At 30.6% G+C, this 22,728-nt stretch overlaps 1 protein-coding gene across 6 annotated transcripts in view; it reads right to left on the reverse strand.

Annotated features, from left to right (window-relative positions):
* LOC118184395 (recQ-like DNA helicase BLM) overlaps positions 1-22,728 on the reverse strand; it is a 172,840-nt gene that overhangs the window by 80,330 nt on the left and 69,782 nt on the right. For 5 of the 6 annotated variants that reach the window (XM_085818426.1, XM_085818425.1, XM_035354059.2 and 2 more), the window contains 5 exons: positions 16,921-17,330; positions 16,681-16,746; positions 15,542-15,583; positions 15,187-15,384; positions 6,630-6,748 (listed from right to left, as the gene is read on the reverse strand). In XM_085818426.1, coding sequence (XP_085674552.1) covers positions 6,630-6,748; positions 15,187-15,384; positions 15,542-15,583; positions 16,681-16,746; positions 16,921-17,330 — 835 coding nt within the window. The remainder of the gene's footprint in view (positions 1-6,629; positions 6,749-15,186; positions 15,385-15,541; positions 15,584-16,680; positions 16,747-16,920; positions 17,331-22,728) is intronic. The other variant, XM_085818427.1, reaches the window with a different exon arrangement.

Here is a 22,728-nt window from a genome sequence, read left to right on the forward strand (position 1 = left end):
AACTTTATGAAATTTATTAAGTAGCATTAAATATTTTACACTTATATTAGTTGGACATATTTGAAAGAAGATAAGTGACATTTATGATTTACTAACAATTAGCTTTATGTTGAATTTTTTTATGCCTCATTTTGTCACATACTTGCTCAGTATAGAGGTTTAGTAAATAGCAGGTAGATTTTATGTCAAGCGGCTTAGGTTAAAATGAGAAGTAAGATCATAATCAGCATGATTCATAACAAAAGACAATGTTGTTTCTTTCTGCTGCTTATCTAGAGAGAGATCTGCTGACAGAGTTCGTACACATTTCTGCACGTCGAAATTAAGTACTCTTAAGGACCATTAATGAAAAAAATTAAGGACCTATCAGCAAATGGAAGCTGAATAAATTCAATTAAAATTCAATCAACTAATGTCTGAACTCCATTTTTTGTAATAACTCTCTAAGAATAAAATAGATCCGCAAATAGGATGCTTTCTTATTAAGCATAATTTAATAAACATAACTATAAAACAAATTTGAGAATAAAATACACTTTATAAAATTTATCAGGTAGTATTAAATATTTTACACATATAATAGTTTGACATAGTTTGAAATAAGTAATACTTTGAAAGAAAATTAGGGACATTTTATTTACGTTTTACTAACAGTTAGCTTTATGCTGATTTTTTCTTTTATTTCTCATTTTGCCACATACTTAGTCTAGAGGTTCAGTAAATAGCAGGTAGATTTTATGTCAAATGGCATAGGTTAAAATCAAAAATAAAATCATAATCAGCACGATTCGTAACAGAAGATTGGCTTTTGCCAGTGCTGCTGCTTGCCTAGAGAGAGTTCTGTTGATCAGAACAAACCTGAAAGCCTGATCTAGTTTTGAGGTTAGCAAGTTTTGAAAGTTAGCTGTGCTCCATCTGTCTGATGCAGTTAGTGTTATAGCTTCAAGTAGAGTTCCTAGCATTGTAACCTAGTTAATATATTTCAAGGTTCCTATAAGCCACTAATGCAGCAGAGGTGATAAGTTGTTTTGTATTATTTTAAGTCTCACTAGGTGCAAAGAATAAGTTTTACATTAATTTTTACATTTTTGTGCTGTATCTTGTAACCACAGTAAGGATTAATGAAAGGCAATAAGTTGCTTTAATATGTAGAGATAACTTTTAAAGGCAAGCGGTTAGATACAAATAATTAAATTAGGTAGTTAAATGCCCTTAATTGTTATAGATTTACATGACCACTATTAAACATGAAGCAAATTATCAGTATGTCTGAAAGTAACAACAGAGTCACATAAAGGTTTAAATAAACCTTTTATTTAAAAAGAACTTAGAACATACAGGCAAGTTCCTATGTTGGCAAAATCAACTACAGCTTGTGGTGATGCAATTAAACAGGAACAGTCAAATTCAAACTAAAAATGTGGACTAGCAGTCAAAGACTACACAATTTAATTTTAATCTAAGCTGGCTCATTAACTCTATCGTCATAACAAATTCAAATGTTAGTGGCGATTAAGAAAAATTGAACAGCTATAAATTATCAGAGCTGGCAGAAACTACTACAACATCCAAGTGGAGGGCAAAAACATTCTCGCTTTCAGTTCCCAAAACCTCAGTTTAAAAACTATCTGATTTGCATTATGGTGAGGAAATGGAAAGGGGAACTTAAAGTAAAGGCTAAAATTATAAAAAACTGGTTAATTTGCATAATAATAACTGTACACATTCATCGAAGAATAATTTTTTTTCATTCAGTTTCTTTCTTCAATTCGTTTTCTCTTCATTTTAGAATTTTTGGAATTAATTAAAGATTTCTGTTATTTTAAAAAACCAATGCAATTTAGAATGTAAAGAAAAAACTGATAAATATGAAATGATGTATAGTAAGAGCTGGTTTCAGCGCCGATGAGGCAGAATTCTTAGTTTAGTGACACACTCAGCAACAAAATGTAGAAATGGCAATTTTTTTAGAATTTAGGACAGGCAGTGGGAGTAGAATTTAGGATCAATGGAGATTGCACCAGGTGGGAAAATGCCTAGCATCAGACCTGTGTATGATGCATTAAGACACATTAGATGAATCGTTTAAATCGCCAGCTTCCAATTTCTTTATTAATAAAAAAAATTCCTTTCTATAATGCCTGTCCATGTGATAAGATTAGAAGCATTTTAAATATTTTCCATGCTTGTGTCTAGTGAAAAGTAGAGAAAATAAAGGGAAGATAAACATGTTAAGAAAAAGATTTTAGTATTAGAAGTAAAACATTCAAATGCTATGTTTGTTCTTCCAGACGTTCTCTAAAAAGTGAAATTCAGCGCAAACTTCCTGTAAAATACATCCATTATGTGTTAATACCATGGAGACATTTTTCATTTTGTCACGTATTTCTGGAATCTTCTAGAATCGTAGGTCTATAAACCTTGCCTTCAAATCCTTCTAAACTTTCCAAGCTGCAATGTCTACGATCCTAAAGAAAAATTATCCCTACCAATTCTGTAGCAGTAAAAAGCCAGAAATATTTTTGGAAAAAAAAAGGGGGGAGCCAAAAAGTGTAAAATTAATTTTATAAAGAAAACTGATACATATTCTGAGAATTCTGATTATTTGAGACAATTAGATGAGAACAACTCTTACTACGAAAATTTTTTAAAAAGAAGACATTTTTAACTAATTACATAGCTAATTTTGCTTTTGCTAAGAACTATTCCGTAAATTGTGCCTAATAACATTATACCTTGTTTATTTTTCAGATCCAAAATATCGTATAATAAGTTGCCAAAATGAAACTTTATAATATGACTGCAAAACATAAAAATGTTCTATTTTAATATTATTTTTTAAATACAGTACAAAGTCTGTAATCCGGACCTTAAAGCTGCAAACTTTATACGCATGCGTGTTTAATGTATAATGGATGGTATAAGCTAGGTTAAAATTATCTAAGACATTCCAGTTAATGTTGCAGATTGCGCTGTTCCTTAATCTTCTAATTGGATTCGGCTTATTATTTTTTGCAGACTGTTAGAACAATTTTATAAAAATTAAGCTTGAACTTTCGATTATGTCAAAAAGAGTTTCCAGTTCTAGAGCTGCCAAAGGATCTACAAAGAGAAAGCATGCTTTGATGCCCATTAAACAAAAAGTGGAATTGCTGCAAAAAATAAATAAAGCCCTATCCGTCTCAAAATTATGCGAGAAGTATGGCATTGGAAATTCCACTATATATGACACAAGAAAAAGGAACTTTTTGAATTTTTTGTGGAAGCATCTTAAACAACTTACATTGAAAGAAATGTTTAATAAAGTAAAAAATTAAATATTAAGCTTTTTTTCTGTAAATTTTGATACCCTTTAGACCATAATTGTTCTTTATTTCATAAATTACGATTTCATATTTTTAATTGTGTAATTTCTGCATGCCATCTTACCAGATTTAAATTGATGATCTATAATCCGGAAAAAATCCCGATCCGGAATCGCCGAAGTCTCAACGAGTCCGAATTACGGACTTTGTACTGTATAATTTTGATATATTACCATTATTTTAATGAAATTTATCAATGTTACAATGTTTTCAAAAACATCTCAGAATTAAAACTTTTCCAAAGAAATTGATCTTAAAATCGCCAAAATGTTGATAAGTCACCAAATTTAGAATTGTTTAATAAAAGAATTCACATCCTCAAAAGCGAAAAGTTGTTTAAAAACTCTTCATTAGAAAAAATGAATTTCAAAATGCTTATGTTTCACTTCTTGCTTAGAAATTCGATTATCCCACCATTTATATTAGAAATAGGAACAAATTATAACCCATGAACCCATTCAAAAGATACCCAAATATGTCAGAGAATCGCCAAAAATATTCCTCCACAATACTAATTCACATTCAAAATGGCAGTCGTAAAAACAGACAAAAATTTCAGAGGATTAAAATTAACGACCTTCTGCCGATTTAGACCAAAATTAAGAATTTTCAAGGACCAAAAATCGATTGCAAAATAACTTAAGGACTTTCAAGGACCATACAAACCCTGAACATCAGAAAACATTTTCAGAGTGTTATCCACTCTGAAAATGGTTATCTGAAAACCCAATCTGAAATCTCATAAATTTCAGATTGTTTTTAGTCACGGAGATCAAGTGCACATGAATTTACATCTCGCAAAAAAGGATTATTAATCCAGAGGTTACCTTTATATGGATTAGTTTCAGGGAAACAATGATTAAAGTTTTCAGCTAATGTCCCTAAATGTTGGTTTATTACGCTGAATATCACTTTTTGATTGATGTTAGCAGAAATCAAGAATTCTGTGAAAAGTGGAAATGTTTCTCAATCTTTCTCTCATAAGCAACTATCCCAAATAGCCAGTTTCTTTTTTGAATGTTGCAATTTAGTTATAAGTGTAAAAATATTCACATATGATCCCTGAAGAGAAATATTAAGTTCATTAAGAAAGCCATATATGAAAGTTTAGCCAGCCAATTCTTTATTTAACAAATTATAAACTTGGCAAGATTTTTGCTTGACTTCTACCATCAGATTGAAAAGACGTGCAAGAACCCTTCCTTTTGCTAACCTCAGTTCTGCATGGAATAAAAAATGGTTTGAGTCCTACTCTCACACAAAATCCTAAATAACTGAAATTTGTAGCCTGACTATGAATTTAGTTAATTATCTTCACTGCATCATTCCCTGGTGTTATTTAATTCAGAGCAATGTTTCTTTGCTACTGGGTGTTTCTGGTGGACCATGCAATGAGTAAACAAAGTTTCTGCTTATGCAGCTTCTTTTTCTCATTGACAGCCAGTCATCCTAGCAGCCCCGTCTGTACACAATACAATGCATTTGCCCCAGTTTAAGATCTGAGCTGGAAAATACTCATTAAGGTTATGAACTTGTAGTATATTCAGTAAGTTAAGGCAGCACAGAAATCCTTTCTATTAAGTCTTTATCACCATTATATCCTGCAAAGCAAAGCAAGATAGTATGGTTACTCATATCAGTCAAGCTGAATTTCAAAACATTTTGATTTTTTGATCACTTCTATAACTTGCATTTCTATGTCAGCAGCCATGTCAAAATTCTTCTTATTATAGTGTTATTCAAGTGTGGCACAGCTACTAGTTTTTTAATTGCTTGAAGACCTGAAATTTCTTGTATGACAATGATGTTCTTCTTCTATGATGTAAAGCTTTACTAGCTCCTTCCCAGCTGCATATGGGTTTTTGTTTTAGCAACCTGTAGAGTAACTAAATAAAATGCATGAAGCAGAGACTTGTCATTATTTTTATGTGAGGCTTTGCAGATGATATCTGGTAATGCAATCATACAAAAAATCCAGTGGCCTATCAATACAGTTTCTGTTCTTTGAATGCAAATGACAAGTCAGTTTAAATGGTTTTAAATGGTTCATAGCCTCATTTGAAAGAATTTCATAACCTACTACACACAAAGGTCTTGGTGACACTTTACTGCCAGTAGCTACAGCAAAATTAAGCTTTGAATAATCTTTATCATAATGTGTAACAAAGCATCTGTTTTTCTTTTTGATTTCTACCATACATTCCGAAATTAAATACACTTCCTTTTCTTTGTTTCTTCTAAACTTGCTGAACTAGTGCTTGCAATACTTTTGGTTTATGCACTACTTTTCTTGGGAATATTAATCTTGCCATTAACTAGATAAAAAAATATTAAAAGATTTTGTTGTATGACCTTATTTTTCTCCATTTTTTTTCAAGTTTTATCAACAAACAATTAGCTTAATGCTTAAAAAGGACATAAAATTTCTTAATTACTTTTTCAGAGAACATGCAGCAAAGTTTTGTGGACTAAAGGTGAGGAAACACTGATGTAAAGGTACCACTTCCAGTTGTTCAGTTTTAGCCAAAATATAATCAACTCTTTACAAGAATGCAGAACACTTTAAAAACAGGAAACAGAAATTTTTGGAAATTTGATGCAAGAGTTATAGTGGATGAAAAAATCGTCACAGGCATGCAGAGATATTATTTAAAAAATAGTAAAAACGTGTTTTGGAGACCCTAATTTGTGCTTATACACTGCAAATTCTTATTGAATTTTTGGACTCAAAACATTAGCTCCCTTATCTATGTATATAGGTTAGTGGGAGGTAATAAAACAGGAAATGAAGCCTTATAGGTATAACAGATAAGTATGCAGTAAAAAAATCATGTCTTTTTAAAAGACTAGTACTCACTAAATAAGCCATATCTTAAAAATTATAAAGAATTTTACAATTCATTGTAACAAAAACTGACATAAAATTGCCACAATAAAAATTTAACAGTATAATTTACTAAAGATTTTTTTTTTCCAAGAACTTTCACAGAAAGGTTTTTTTATTATGAACAACAATAGTAAATTCTAAATCTTACTTTTCTTTCAAAAACTTAAGTATTTAAAGAATTTATAATAGCTGTGAATAATTTTAAGAAAGGGAGAAAGTCCTTTCTTGGTAAAGCAGTCATCACACATGTATTTGGCAATATTTGAAATTTAGATGTTGCAAATTGGGTGATTAAGTTTGCCAGTTTTGGTGACTAAGATAAGTGGCAACTTTAACAAGGAAGTAATGGGAGGGGAAAAATATATATATATACATACATCTAGTGAACACAATTTTTGCACTTGATCCATTATCAAAGATCGAAGAGGTGAAACAACTATAGTCACTCCACTGGTAACTAAAGCAGGAAGCTGATAACATAAACTTTTACCTCCACCTACATGAAAAGGAATATACAATATGATTTCATACTACCTAAATGCAGCAAATACTACTATTTTTCACATCCTGATTTCTTTTCTATGAATTTTGCAATAACCGAGTTTATATTGTACAGCTAAAATTTTAAAGATGATATAAAGACATATTGAGAATTTAACCACTTACGCTAAAAAGACATGCCATGCACGTCAAGATGCTTCTGTCTCATACCGCGAGCGACGTGAACACCACGTCGATAGGCATTTATCGCAAAAATGAAAATAACGTGGTGCACACGTCGCCTAACAACGAGATTGTTTATTTCTCGCGTTACAGCTCTGGATTGTACTCGCAGACGCAGAGTGGCATAAATGAGACATTTTGCCGCTTGTTATATTGTAGCAACCGTGAAGTTTAGTCGTAGCGCAAGTGGTTAAAATATAAGATATAATAAGCAAAAAATTGTTATTTTTATTTTTGCTATATTTTCAGTGGGAGGACTAAAGATCACTGCAGTCCACCTTAAAACCTAGTGCAGTGTGTCAAACTCAAATTGCACATGGGCCAAATATATATATATATATATATATACAATATATATATATATATATATATATATATACAATATATATATATACAATATATATATATATATATATATATATATACAATATATATATATATATATATATATACACAATATATATATATATATATATATATATATATACAATATATATATATATATATATATACAATATATATACAAAGGGAGAGAGAAGCTTGCTTTGGATTGCTTGAACTTTGGATTATGTCAAATACATTTTCCGATGCTGGAGCTCCAAAGGATCTACAAAGCGAAAGTATGTTTCAATGTCCATCAAATAAAAAAAGGAATTGCTGCAAAAAATGGATAAAGGCATATATCCTTTGATTATCTAATCTTTCCGAAATATGTTTATCAATTTCACACTGCTCTGCAGGGGGAGGGAAACGACACGACGCGCAATTTAAAAAAAGTTAAATTAACAATTTTTTTGCTACATATTTGTCTTTCTCTCCCTTTGTATATGTATATATATATATATATATAAAGATTGCAAATTCAAAATTTACATTTATACGTATTTTCTGTCTGAAATCTGCAAGAAATTTGTTGGTCAGACTTTGTAATACAAGTGTACTTGACAGCTAAATATTAAAATTTTCAAAGTGACATTTATTCAAATAATTCTAATACATGAGTAACTATTAAATAAATTACTTAAAATTTAAGCTAAAAATATGCATGAAAATTTAATGAGAGGGACCTAGGGAATAAATAATGACAATTTATTCTCTGTTTTTTTTATTTATTACATTTTTCTATGAAACATACAGAAAAAATACATGTATACTAAATAATTATATACTTATTTTTGTTTCTGACTACACCTTTCTTAGTGCAACCTGGGTCCGATTCCAGATAAACGGCTATATTTGTGGTGTTCCCCCTGCGTAAGATGGATACGAGCCAGTTCTTTTCTTCAAATTCTTGTTATAATAATGCTCATTAATTTACAGGAAATGTGTTCACAGGCCACATAAAATTGCTTTATTATTAAATTGACTATAGATCTAGTGGTTTTTGATTTCTTCTCTTTCAAAGAACATTTTGATTGCACACATCAAAATGATGAGGATATCTTCACAAAAGTGACATGACAGATAATGGAATTGCATGCTCTATGAAATCGTTTGACAAACCTTTTTCAAAAATGGGAAAGATAAAAAATTTAGGCTCGGCAGGCCAACTACAGACATGAAGATATAAATGGGTAATTTTACTCAGAGAGCCCCTCCCTCCAAAAAAATTAATTGTTTTTATAATGAAGCAACACTGTTACATAATATTTATACAAATTTTACTAACACTTAAAACAAAAATTAACAATAAATTATATTTCCATATTTAAAAACATTATTAAATAGATTAAAATTATTAATACAGTCAAAAGTTGTTAATTCGGACACCCATAATCTGGAATGATCTATAATCCGGACCTCAAAGCTAAAAACTTTCTGCGCATAGGCATTTACGCGTGCACGTAAGACCTTTACGGCTGCAAATATACATGTGCGCATGCGCATTTAATGTAAAACGGACGGTATAAGCTAAAACTATCTAATTATTTATTTCAATTAATGTTGCAGATTGCGTTGTTCCTTAATCTTAGAATTGGATCCGGCTTATTATTTTTTGCAGACTGTTAGAGCAATTTTATAAAAGTAAGCTTGAACTTTGGATTATGTCAAATACATTTTCCGATGCTGGAGCTCCCAAAGGATCTACAAAGCGAAAGTATGTTTCAATGTCCAATAAATAAAAAAAGGAATTGCTGCAAAAAATGGATAAAGGCATATATCCTTTGATTATCTAATCTTTCCGAAATATGTTTATCAATTTCACACTGCTCTGCAGGGGGAGGGAAACGACACGACGCGCAATGAATTGGAAGTTGATCTGTCAACACTATCCTTATCTTCAGAGCAGATGTTTTTATTTTATTTGGCTTATAATTCTTTACTAAATGTAGTATTTCATCTTGATGTACTCAGTCTTTGATATGATTTAAATCAAGTTCCTCCTCATTATAATTCGCTTCCGATAGTGAAGAAAGTGACTCAGTGGTTATTGAAAACGAAAAAATTTCGATTGACAAATTAGCCGATATTCTCAACACAGCAATTATAAGACTTGAACAGCGGAACTTTGTAAGTAAACAAGAAATTATGTCTGTTTAATAGAATTAAAGAGAAAGTATTATCACATGAAACAAAGCAAATTAAACAACTTATATTGAAAGAAATGTTTAATAAAGTGAACAAATAAATATTTAGCTTTTTCTTTTTGTAAATTTTGATACCCTTTACATCATAATTGCTGTTTATTTCATAAATTACGGTTTCATATTTTTAATTTTATAATTTCTGCATGTCATCTTACCAGATTTAAACTGATGATCTATAATCCGGAAAAATCGATAATCCGGAATCGCCAAAGTCCCGAGGAGCCAGGATTAATGACTTTTGACTGTATAAAGAATGCAATTGTTTTTTCTAAGATAATATTTCGTCACACTGGAGTTCAAAATTCCATTAATGTTACTAACCCATCAAAGTTGCTTGCAAATGGTTATCTGTTAATAATGATATGAATTGTGATTTTACATACTTCATTTTTGAAAAGTCTTTTTGAATTGTTAAGTACTCCTAAATATGGGTATAAATTCCCCCTGCATAAGCTTTTATTTGGACATATTTAATTTTATGAAAGATATTGGCTGTAAAATATTAGCTTAGATCCTTTTCTTTAAACATCATTCTGCAAATCCGTCACTTCCAGCTGAAAGTCTGATGGAGGCTCCTCAATTATAGAATCAAATGGATTTTGAAACATGGAAATTTCTATTGTACTTGCATTAAGATCCATAAAACACTGTTGTAACAGTAGTACAAGTTAAAAAAAAAAATACATTCTGTGCAAATTTTGGGGAATGGAGATTTCATGAAAATTTGAAATTTTCTACAGCATGAAAAATGGCCAAATTTGTTTAATGCTATTTGAATTTCAAACAATGCACATTTTTGGTGATATGCCTTTACAACAGAATACATTTCACATATATGCACTGTTTTTGGTGTAATTTTAACACTTTTAAAGCAGACTAAACATAATAAAGGCATACAAATTTTTAATCAACTGAAATTTACGAAAAAGATTTAAAACAAAATAAACTATAGTAGCATTAATGTTAGTGAACAGTTCTAAATAATTATATATTTTGAACCATATATCAATTTCCATTTTAGCTAGAGAAGTGTCACAGTGGACATCAGTTGTTTGTTCTTGTCACCATTACAATGTCGTATGTGGCTGATCTTGTACAGGAAAAAAGTGTCTTAAATTTTACAGAATTTTTCATATTACACCATAAGATATGTGAGACACTGTATTCAGGCTACTAGAAAGAACTGATGTACAAAATTTTGGCATTAATCCACTTACTATTTCAAAACAGGCAAAATTTGATCATGATCATTACATAACTTCAGTGCCATAAAAGTAGTTCAGATTAAAAAAAAAACACTGAAACTAAATCCAGATCTGCAGATATTTGTGGGAAATCATATTTTGCACAAAGATAGTTTCGCATCTTTAGATAATGTCATTACTTGCATTGTAGAAATAGATTAACTAGGGTGGATTGGATATTAACAGTTAAGTTTGCCTTTCACTCTTTTCATTAAAAAAATCAGATGGTTATTTGTTAATAATGACCTGAATTGTGATTTTACATGCTTTTGAAAATGTCTCTTGGAATTGTTAAGAACCCCCAAATATGGATATAAAATCCCCCTGCATATGCTTTTATTTGGACATATTTATTTTTATGAAAGATATTGGCTTAGATCCTTTTCTTTAAATATCATTTTTCAAATCAATCACTTTCAGCTGAAAGTCTGATGGAAGCCCCTCAGTTATAGGATCAGATGGATTTTGAAACATGGAATTTCTTTTGTACTTACATTAAGATCTATAAAACACTGTTGTAACAGTAGTACAAGTTCAAAATATATGTTTTGTGCAAATTTGGGGGAATGGGGATTTGAAGTTTTGAATTTTTTGGATGAAAATTTGAAGTTTTCTACAGCATGGAAAATGGCCAAATTTGTTTAATGTTATTTGAATTTCAATCAGGGCAAATATTTGATGATATGCCTTTACAACATAATGCACTTCACATATGAGCACTGTTTTCCAGTGTAATTTTAAACTGAATTCGTTGAGATATTCCACGAAATCTGTGGCAAATGCTAATTTCCATAGCTATTTTCTGTTTGATAATAAAGGGTGTAGGTAAATTTCTCATTAAGAAAATATATCTATGACCTCTCTCAGTCCAAAGAATCTCAACAAAACTTTCCCACTATATGATAAGGCAAGTCAGGATATTCAGCTTCGATCTCCAATAAAAACTAATCGAACTGATGATGATGAAGTTCATGAGAGTGAATGAAGCTTACTACTGATACAACTGGCTCAATAACATATGATAGATTGAGGTGTTTCCCACAAAGAGCTGCTGGTGAATAATACTAGGAATTAGCAGAGGTTTTAAACAATTATCATCTTTACAAGCCTTTAAAATTTGTCTAACTAATCTTTTCCCCATTCCACACATATTTTTTTCCATCATCAGTTGTGATGCATTTTACATGATTTCATTGCAAATTGTACTGTGTTAGCATTTCCTTGAAGATATCTTGATCTGTAGTTGTTCTACGTAGATTATTCACAGAATGCAATCATTTAATCACTTTAAATTCAGCATTGATCTCTCAAATAAGCATCAATAATTGGGCAGTATCAGTAAGACATGCCAACTCATCAACAGCCAATGAAAACCATTTGAAATTTTTTGCCTTATCTTTTAATTGACTCTTGATATGGCTCCCAATGTCCTCAACTAACATTTCTAAGAGTTGTCGCCAAAAGACTGACAGATGGAAACCTCTATTTTTTTCTCGGCACATTTCTTTGGCTGCCATAAACACATATGATTTAATTATTTCACCACTGGTAAATGGTTTTCCTTTTGTGGATAAGGTTCCACAAAAGATGGAATGATGGTTTTTTTGTGTGGCTAATAAATGAGCTATTTGTAAACAGACTTTAGTTATTGCTTCATTATAGTTTTTTTATTTTTAAGAATATACTGTGTAGTGATGACGCATTCTGCATTAAATTTTTCCAATTTTTAGGATCGTTCATTTTCTGTGAGGTTTGAATACTGAGTCAACATAAAACTTTGTCATTTAATTTTGTGAAAAAATAATTAGCACTTCATTCTGCTTTAAAAGCATGACATTCGAGATCTATTTTTTTCTTCTTATTTGATTTTAAGAATGACAAGGTAATGTTAGGTAATGAATGAAATAAAATATCACAGAGTATCGTGACAGACAATACCCCCACACAGCTAAAGCAAAACTGTCAACATATTTGCATGGAATACAATGCACAAATATCTGCTTGTTCGAAGTGTTTTTGAAAAACAAGCGAAAGAATACGACTATAGCGTCAATTGCAGTCATTAGTCACAACTTTTCAACTCAACTATCGACCATTGCATAATATCACATAATTTGATTTATTTTTAATGCAAAAATTAGTCCTGCAGGCCATAGTTTGCTGAACCCTGCTCTATGAGAAGAGCATAAAAAACATCTTTTATGCTTAGATATATGCCTCATTTGTCATGGCCATTATGTAGGAAAATAAGGTATCTATCACATAACAGAATATATAAATAAATTTTGGTCTTAAAACTATTTTTTGGGAAGTCCTCACCTATACCAAACTTGATTACTTTTGCTAATTAACACAATGGCAAAACAATAGAGGAAAAAAATATGGTTAACTGAAAAACCGCCTTATATACAACAAAGTGTTTCAAAATTAAATTTAATTATAACAAGATTAAAATTTAGATTTTTCTTGCCTCTTCCTTTCCAAAAGTCCATTACATATCTTTGGTTTGCTACATATAATTACTTTTTTTTCATGCTATTGGACAAATACGTGCAAAGCTGTGATGTCATTATGTTCGAACTAATGACTGGAAGACTATGTTGCTTAATGTTGTGTTATTTTAATATGAAACTGACAGGACTGGAGACAACATTTTTGGCACCCAAGGCAGTCACATATAAATTAAGCACCATAATAATTCAAAGCAAAATGTGCCTTAAACTGTTAACTGTTGTTTGTGAGAATAACTTAGATTATGCTCTCTGAGAATCAGCATCCTACGCATTCCATCTACACCCCTAGTGCTGAAGCCAAGCTGGGACAGTTGACTAACCACACCAAAGCATTAGTCAGATTCAGTCAGATTTCAGTAATATTCCTGAAGATTTATTAACAGCAGATAACTGCTGGTTATAATCTAGCTACCTTGATTGGTATAGTAGTTAGCTATGCAGGCTGCCGTATTGTTATGGCTAGGTATGAATCACGGAAAATGTATGGATGTTTGTCAGTATATAGTGTTTGTGCGGCATGGAGGCGATTAAAATACTGGCAGACCGAAAGTCCTCGCAAGTGGCTAGGTGGTAGCGGAAGAGGAGTGGGAGACCCTCAAAACTATAAATACCTTCGGTGCTTTTTATCAAAATTCAGGCACAGCTGCACAGTTAGTGCAGTGGAATTATACCTGTAAGACGAATGATGAGATTCTGGTGTCCTGCCCACTTCTAACTGTATCTGGTTACCATCTAAACTATCATACACTATTTATTAGAAATGCTATTAATGAGATGTTAAGCATATACAAGATGCCCATATGAAAAATCACAAGTATCTGGAATTTGTTTATGCCAAGATAAAAAGTGTGTTAAGAAATCTTCCAGAAACAGAAGTCAAAAATGAAAATAAAAGAATAAAAGTGCTACTAATTAAAAATAATCATCTAATTTTATGGAGTGTTGATACCAATAGCTGAGTCACAGAAAGACAGAACGACATCACTGCTTATTGCAAGGACATCCATTAATAGTAGTGCATGAATTCCTGAATGTACGTTACATTATTCTGGATATTGAAAGTGCAGGCTCACTCTAATGTTGGTGCTGTAATCTTGCCTCACTGGCTCTTTATTTGATATGGACACAAAAATTTTAAAATCTCATGACAGTTGACTGAAAATACAAAAGCTGATTACACATTGCACAAAATATGAATTTTGTCAAAGACCTAGAAGACTGTTGTTGGCAGAAACATCAACAAGGAAATCAACCCAACATGTAAAAAGAGCATTCAGCATGGTTGTGGATGCTCAACAATTGTATAGGAAGTCTGCAGTTGGTACTGCTTAGAACTATCAGCATACTGGAAATAAATAAAATGTATTGGATATTGGTAATATCAATATCTCCATTTTTTTTACAAACATTTTAATTATAAGGTATGACTTGCTTTGCCATAAAAAGTTCTCCTTTCCACAGATGCACCTGCTCCATAGGTATATGAGTAAAGACTAACAGATACCATGGTATAAAATGAATTTAAACTCACTGAATACCCTAACAAGATACCTCAAAACTCTCTGTTAATATAGATATTCTATATCTTCCCTTAAAGTTTGTATGTGGAGTTTTGAGATATTATGCATTGATATTTGAATCAGATATATATAAAAGAGAAAAGTATCTAAATTTTAGTTATAAAGAGCATAAAATCGTTAATAGCTTTGTAAATATATTCAAACAAATTTTATACAGTAGACATCGACAAAAATATTTTAATTTCCAATCTTAACCATTTTAATATATTATTTTCAAATGTAACCAATTTTAAATAAAAAAGAGATATAAAGTGATTTAACTCAAATTTTATTAATAAGAATTTACCTGTTGGCATGAGAACAAAGCAGTCTTCTTTTAAAAGTGCAGCATTTATTGATTCTAGCTGATTATGGCGAAATGTTTTTAATCCAAAAATGTTATGAAACACATATAAGACATCTTTAGAAAAAGGAAAATTGAATCCCTTAAATTCTGCAGAAGCACCATCATCTCGTTGATTTCCATAAAATTTGCCAGCTATAACTATAAGAAAAACATATTTTAAATATCATGTAAGAGCATGTTCAGAATAATATTTCTAATAGAGTAAAAATAGTTTTTTTTATTAATATTAAATTACGAATCTACAAGAATAAAGTAAGATAAAAATTATAGGATTTATATTCCAATAAAAACTCACTGTGTTTATCTTCATTTGAGAGTTTAGATTTTCTGTTTGATTCTAAAAAACATAAATTTTTTTAATAAGATTTCTTGCATACTCACAATTAAACACTTCTTATTCTAGAAAAGCAATATCTTGATTTTCAAAAGTTAACACTCTTTAATTTTGTTTATTCCAACAAGTGTTGAATTTTAAATTATTTTAAACTTCTTTTTATGAGCTATAACATTAATATAAATTTTTTGTGCTTGTATACTCCTTTAATACTAAAATATAAAAAAGAAAGTAATAAAACATTAGCTTAGGAATTTCTGCAAATCAATTTCCAATCATTTCAAGAAATTAAGAAGTTACCAAGATATTCCTTTTTTGCGCAATGAAACACTAGGTGAAAATGAAAGGCAAATTTATGAACATACTAAAGCAAACTAAACATAATAAACACATACAAATTTTTAATGTACAAAAAAGATTTAAAACAAAATAAACATTAATGTTAATTAATGTTTATTAATGAAGCATTAATGTTAGTGAACAATTAATGTTAGTTCTAAATAATTATATATTTTGAACCATCTATCAATTTCCGTTTTAGTTAAAGAAGTAACTTGTTTGTTCTTGTCACCATTATACAATGTTGGAAGTGGCTGATCTTGTACTGGAAAAAAATGTCTTAAATTTTACAGAAATTTTCATATTATACCATAAGAGATGTGAGACACTGCATTCAGGCTACTAGAAAGAACTGATGTACAAAATTTTGGCATTAATCCATTTAGTTTTTTAAAATAGGCAAAATTTAATCATGATCATTACATAACGTCAGCACCATAAAAGTAGTTCAGATTAAAAAAAAACACTGAAACTAAATCCAGATCTGCAGACATTTGTGGGAAATCATATTTTGCACAGAGTTCCTCATCTTTAGATAATGCCATTATTTGCATTGCAGAAATAGATTAACTAGGGTGAATTGGATATTAACAGTTAGGTTTGCCTTTTGCTCTTTTGATTAAAAAAATCAGATTGGTTATTTCACAAAATATGATTATTTTTACACATAAAAATTTTAGACACCAGTATGTACTGTCATTCAAACACATATTTAGAATATCTTTAAATACATCTTTCATTATTACAGATATATTACATACCTATTCTGTTAGTATTGACTTCATGCAGAAGTGTTTGTTTGACAGCTAACAGTCTTAATGAGTTGTCTAAAAATTTACATTCAATATTTTACTTCTTATTTTTACACTATACGTATAACTTATTTTGAAACTGAAGGAAAAAAAGTAATTCCAAACAACATAAATTTTAGTTATGTAAGTGAAAATTAATTATTTATACATTACTTCTAATCATTTTCAAACAATGCATTACATACTTACCAAAAACACCTTCTGGTTCATCATCACAGATTTGATACACAGTATGATCAAAATTAAGGTCTTGGGTTTCCAGATTATCTATCAGTACAGTAAAATCCTTCAAGTTGTTTACAGCATCTGAATTACTTTCATTAGCAGGAAGAGAAATCATATTTTTTGAAGAATGTTCTAGAACAGAATGCTTTCTTAATAATGATAAAGGCTTAAAGGTCAAATGCAAATCCTGGTTTGTCTCTTGAAATAATGGAGATGATTTAATTTTTTGAAAATTCTGACCCATATCATTCAATGGTTTGCTTTCCATTGAAATGCTATTACATGAAAGAGCACCGGATGGATTTTTCTTGGAATTATTGGAAAGACATGATGATACATTTTCAGCAATAGATGATTGAATCAGGATTTTCTTCCTGTTAAAATATAATACATAAATAGAAATATCCCATATTACAGAATTTTTGACAATGATAAAATAAGATGTTATACATAAGACCCACGCCCCCCCCCCGAACAAAAAAAAATCAGTTTTTTACTTTTGTGATTATTGCTACAGATAACAATCTCCGTAAGTTTTCAGTAACAATCTAAAATCTTATTTCAAAATGATGATAATAGAACAAACTGCAGTACATTAGTTTGTTTCATTCAATCTAATTTTGTCACACTGGAAAAGCAGTGACAGAGTGATCCAAATTTTACACTGCCATTCAATCACACATAACAAAAGGAATTATGTTTTAATTAGTAATATTTTTAGCTCTTTTTTAACTCCTTTTATTTCTAATTTCTGAATAAAACATCTCAATTAAAATATTTAAAGAATGTTTACATAATTTTCAAGAAAATGCTGATTTATTAGTCCAAAGGGTCTTTGTCCCTGAAGGACTATTGTTTTCGTTTTGCGATTTTGCGTTGAATCATTATAAATGCCCGTTTCACTTTTCAAACTGTTACCACCAAATGTTAAAGTCCTGCATTATATTTGAAGAAATTAAATAATGAAAAATCTGCATAAATGTATGTATATATCTCACATTGTGATAAAACAATGGTACATAGAGCCATCAAATTTTGCATGACGTAATCCTCCTACGAATATGGGCATGTGGAAGACCAAATTTGAAATTTGTCTTATTATCGATTCCATATTTTGTAAAAAAACTTTAATGAATTTTTGGTTAACAAACTCAAGGATTTCAAAGCGAGCAATGGCAACACCCTATGGGAGAAAAAAAGCCTTTTTATCTCCAATAACTATGCATTGGAACATAACTATGCGCGGAACTATGTATTGGAAATTCTAAAGACATCCTCATTTTAAAATTATTTTGTGACAATGCTATTGAACTGAATTTTATGGTTTAAGTGTAAAGAACATGATATTTAATAAGTAAAGGTAACACAGAAAACATTAAAAAAATGCCCCTTTGGACGTAATTTAAAATCTGAAACCTTTCAGCTTTTTTTTTTCTTTTTCTTTTTTTTTTCTAGTAATGAAATAGTGATTAAATTATATAATGAAGGAATGGAAAGAACAGAAACAAGGTATTTTACTTAGGTTTGGAATAAAAAATGTCTGTTTCTTAAGTTTTACTTATAGAGTTTCAAAAGTTGATATTTTTATGGATACTGCTAGAGTAAATTAACCGTTTGACTGCTACGTGGTGCAAAAGCGTTGCGTTCATTTGTCTTGAAAACCGCGACACAGTTAGTTATTTTAAAATGCACTCGTGTTACAAAGTACGCGTGAGATCAGACTACGTTCACACCCATGGAGCAACAAAGACACACTGAAACTCGCAGCGCTTTTCAAGACAAATGAGCGCAGTGCTTTTGCGACGCGTAGCAGTCAAATGGTTAAGATTACTTTTCATAGAATTTAGAAGGTACTTTCTGTTTCCTTCCAGCATGCCTTCATGGTTTAAATGGAAGCATACACAATGCATGTTCGAGAGGTCTGGGGTTTGAATCCTGGCAAGGTCACTGCACATTTTTCAAGTGTCATGCTTCAATGAAAACTTAATGAATCTAAAAATTTATCTGATATATTCATATATTAGCTTCAAGAGAAATTTACTTTTAGCTAAACTATAATGTTATGTACTGAGCAGTAAATCTTCATGATTTTTTGTTAAACACCTAATATCTTAAGCAAAATATATATTTACAAAAATAGATTTCACCATCAGACATCAACAAGATATGTGAAACTAGAGTTAAGAAATATCAATTATCAGAACAATGGTTTGAAATCTTCTAAATTATGATCGAGATACTAAGCAGTTATATTTAATCCATATCTAGATTTGGAGTTACATTCATAATTTTAGAATTATTTTTCTGTAGCAGATATATAGATTCAGCTAGGGTCATATCACTCTGAAGTACCTTGGAAGGCTCCAGTAATGATGAATTGACATCACTAGTTTTCCAAATATTAGAAGATGCTAAAATATGTTGCATAATTTAATTAATGGTTAACAAGTTCAAAAGAACAGCATTAAGTTTTGCTGATTGAAGTTTAAGCTCAAAATTTAATGATAAAATGCTTTGTTATGAAATACAGTAGAGAATACTGCCACCAGTCTGTCTCAGACAGAAGAGAACATTTAGGAGTGAGGCATGCGTGGTAATCATAAGCATCACTGAATCATCTGTGGAAAATGCTTTTTTGATCTGTTTAATTTCTGTTATACATCCTTTGAGTTATATTTGTACTGAACATGTGGCAAGGTATTACAACTTACCATGTGATATATATTTTTGTGCTTTCTTTTTCTGTTCGTAATTGTAGTTAAAAATTGAGAATAGTGTCTGAATGTCGTTATGGTGAAAGTAAAACCAAAGTAAAATTCAAAAGTGATTATGTTTATTCTATGCATGTGTATTTATTGACGAAGCTGAATCTTTCCAAATGATTTATCGAGCCGGAGTGGATATAAATTTTTAAAGAATGAGATGTGACTTTACTTTCTATTTTTGGATTGAAATGAAGGATTCACAAGGATACTTCCAGACTGAAGTTCTACAGAAACAGAAATGGTAAGTACCCTTAGTTGAAAATCATTATTTGTTTAATGACTTGCTAATTCAAAATGTCACTGAGAGAGGTTTCGGCGAAGAAACTCACATCAAAAACACAGTTAATGAAATTAAGGCAAAAAAATTATGGGCAAAAATGTCTAACAAAATGATTTAGAAATACTTACGAGTAAATTTAAAATGCTCAAACTAAAGATAAATTCTAATTTTGATTCTTGATTTGAGGTGGTACATACTAATGAAAATATTGATACTTACATAAAAGAGAAAGAAGAGATTAATGATTATCAGAATTTAGAATTTCTTAAAAGTAGAATTCTAATTAAATTGCAAACTAGACAGATTTACTAAGGAAAATAAATCACAGCCATATGGTTATAAAACTACTGAGAATGTTAAATTATGCAAATTACTTTGCCAACATTTTCGGGTATTTTCAAATCCTAATTTAACAGACGCAGCAAAATTACAGTACTTTGAGAGAAGGTACTTATTGCTTTATGCAGTCAATATCCATAGTTGACTCTAATTATAAATTAGCCTTCCCTTTAATTTATCCTGTTAATAGAAGAAAGGTTATCAAATCACCGCAAACAAGTACTATATGCTAATCTGAAACAATTTATAAAATATGAAGCTTATACAAAATGAATCTGCATCAGCGTTATTAACTTGATTGATATTACAAATGAGACTAGAGATGATCAGAAGTTTTAAACCAAGGTGACAGAGGGTTTTCTTCCAATGTATTTGCATACATTTTAGAGCAAAAATTATATTTAAACACCAAAACTGTTGGGAAAGAAAATTAGAAAAACAGAATTTGCTTACTTTAATTGATTTTATAGAATTTCTCAAAGATGATGCAAAAAGTCTCAATGCTTCAAAAAGTGTGATTAATATATATACAGTCAAAAGTCGTTAATTCGGACACCCATAATCCGGAATGATCTATAATCCGGACCTCAAAGCTTCAAACTTTCTGCGCATGCGTCGCGTTCACGCATGCGCACAGGCGTTTACGAGAGCGCATAAGACCCTTACAGCTGCGAATATGTTTGTGCGCATGCGCGTTTAATGTGTAACAGAGTTATACACTAAGCTAAAGTTATCTAATTCAGTTAATGTTGCAGATTGCGTTGTTCCTTAATCTTCGAATTGGATCCGGCTTATTATTTTTTGCAGACTGTTAGAGCAATTTTATAAAAGTAAGCTTTAACTTTCGATTATGTCAAATAGAATTTCCGATATATATTTACTACAAAGCGAAAGTATGTTTTGAAATCCAAAATCTGTTTATCAATTTCACGCTGCTCTGCGGCAGAGGGGGGGGGGCAGAAACGTCATTTTTAGATTATGATAGATTAGAAAGATTATGTCAAATAGAATTTCCGATATATATTTACTAATATGTAATTTGTATCTACAAAGCGAAAGTATGTTTTGAAATCCGAAATATGTTTATCAATTTCACGCTGCGGATTGGAAGTTGATCTGTCAGCACTATCCTTATCTTCAGAGCAGATGTTTTTATTTTATTTGGTTTATAATTCCGTACTAAGTGTAGTATTTCATCTCGATATACTCCGTCTTTGATATGATTTAAATCAAGTTCCTCGTCATTATAATTCGCTTCCGATAGTGAAGAAAGTGACCCAGAGGTTATTGAAAACGAAAACATTTCGATTGACAAATTAGTCGGTATTCTCAACACAGCATTTATAGGACTTGAACAGCGGAACTTTGTAACTAAACAAGAAATTATGTCTGTTTAACAGAATTAAAGAGAAAGTATTATCACATGAAACGAAGCAACTTACATTGAAGGAAATGTTTAATAAAGTAAACAAATAAATATTAAGCTTTTTCTTTTTGTAAATTTTGATACCCTTTAGATCATAATTGTTCTTTCTGCATGCCATCTTACCAGATTTAAACTGATGATCTATAATCCGGAATCGCCGAAGTCCCGACGAGTCCGGATTAACGACTTTTGACTGTATATGTTGCCGGCAAAGTATGAAACTCGGACACTCTATAGAATGCTAGGCATTGTGTATAATGCCGGACGATTTTAGGCAAAGCATGAAATAAGAGTATTATTACATACTTTACCTAGGCATTGTATGTAATATCTAGGCATTCTATAGAATGACAAATGCTCTTTAGGCAAAGTATGAAAAAAGGTTATAATAAGGCTCTTAAGGATTTAGAAGACGTTCATTCCTCTAAAATACAAATGTTATTTTGAAAAATTAATGACAGTGCCATTAAAAAACTTTTTTGAAATATGTAAAAACAAGATAGTGAGATGATCTTGATACATTGTAATAAATTCGTATTTTCTAGCTGGCTGAGACTGGAAATCGGTAAGATCTACCCGACAACAGACGTTAAATTTAGAAACAATCATAAGTTTCACATCAGTGCCTTTTTTAATACCTTTTTGTTTTCTCTGGCAAGGCTCACAAAGGTGATTCTTACAGTTCAATATCATTACGTGTAACATTTTTGTAATTGGTTGAAAGTTCTTTCGACATTCTGTCACATCGTCCCTGTGCAGTACTCAATATGAGTTTTCATGAAATATGGAAAATAACTCAGCATCCATGATGCAATATTGCATAGTACTGACACTTCCTTTAACAGCATAAATGAATGTACTTTTGTTTTTGACAAACATCACAACCTAGCGATTCGGTGGCCAGTAGACCCGTGGTTCCTTCTTAGTAGTCATTTTGGTCTTTTTACATCATTTATTAACTT

Source organism: Stegodyphus dumicola, chromosome 6, assembly GCF_044657685.1.
Source record: "Stegodyphus dumicola isolate Sdum_Otavi_A_Nest chromosome 6, ASM4465768v1".
Taxonomy (NCBI): domain Eukaryota; kingdom Metazoa; phylum Arthropoda; class Arachnida; order Araneae; family Eresidae; genus Stegodyphus; species Stegodyphus dumicola.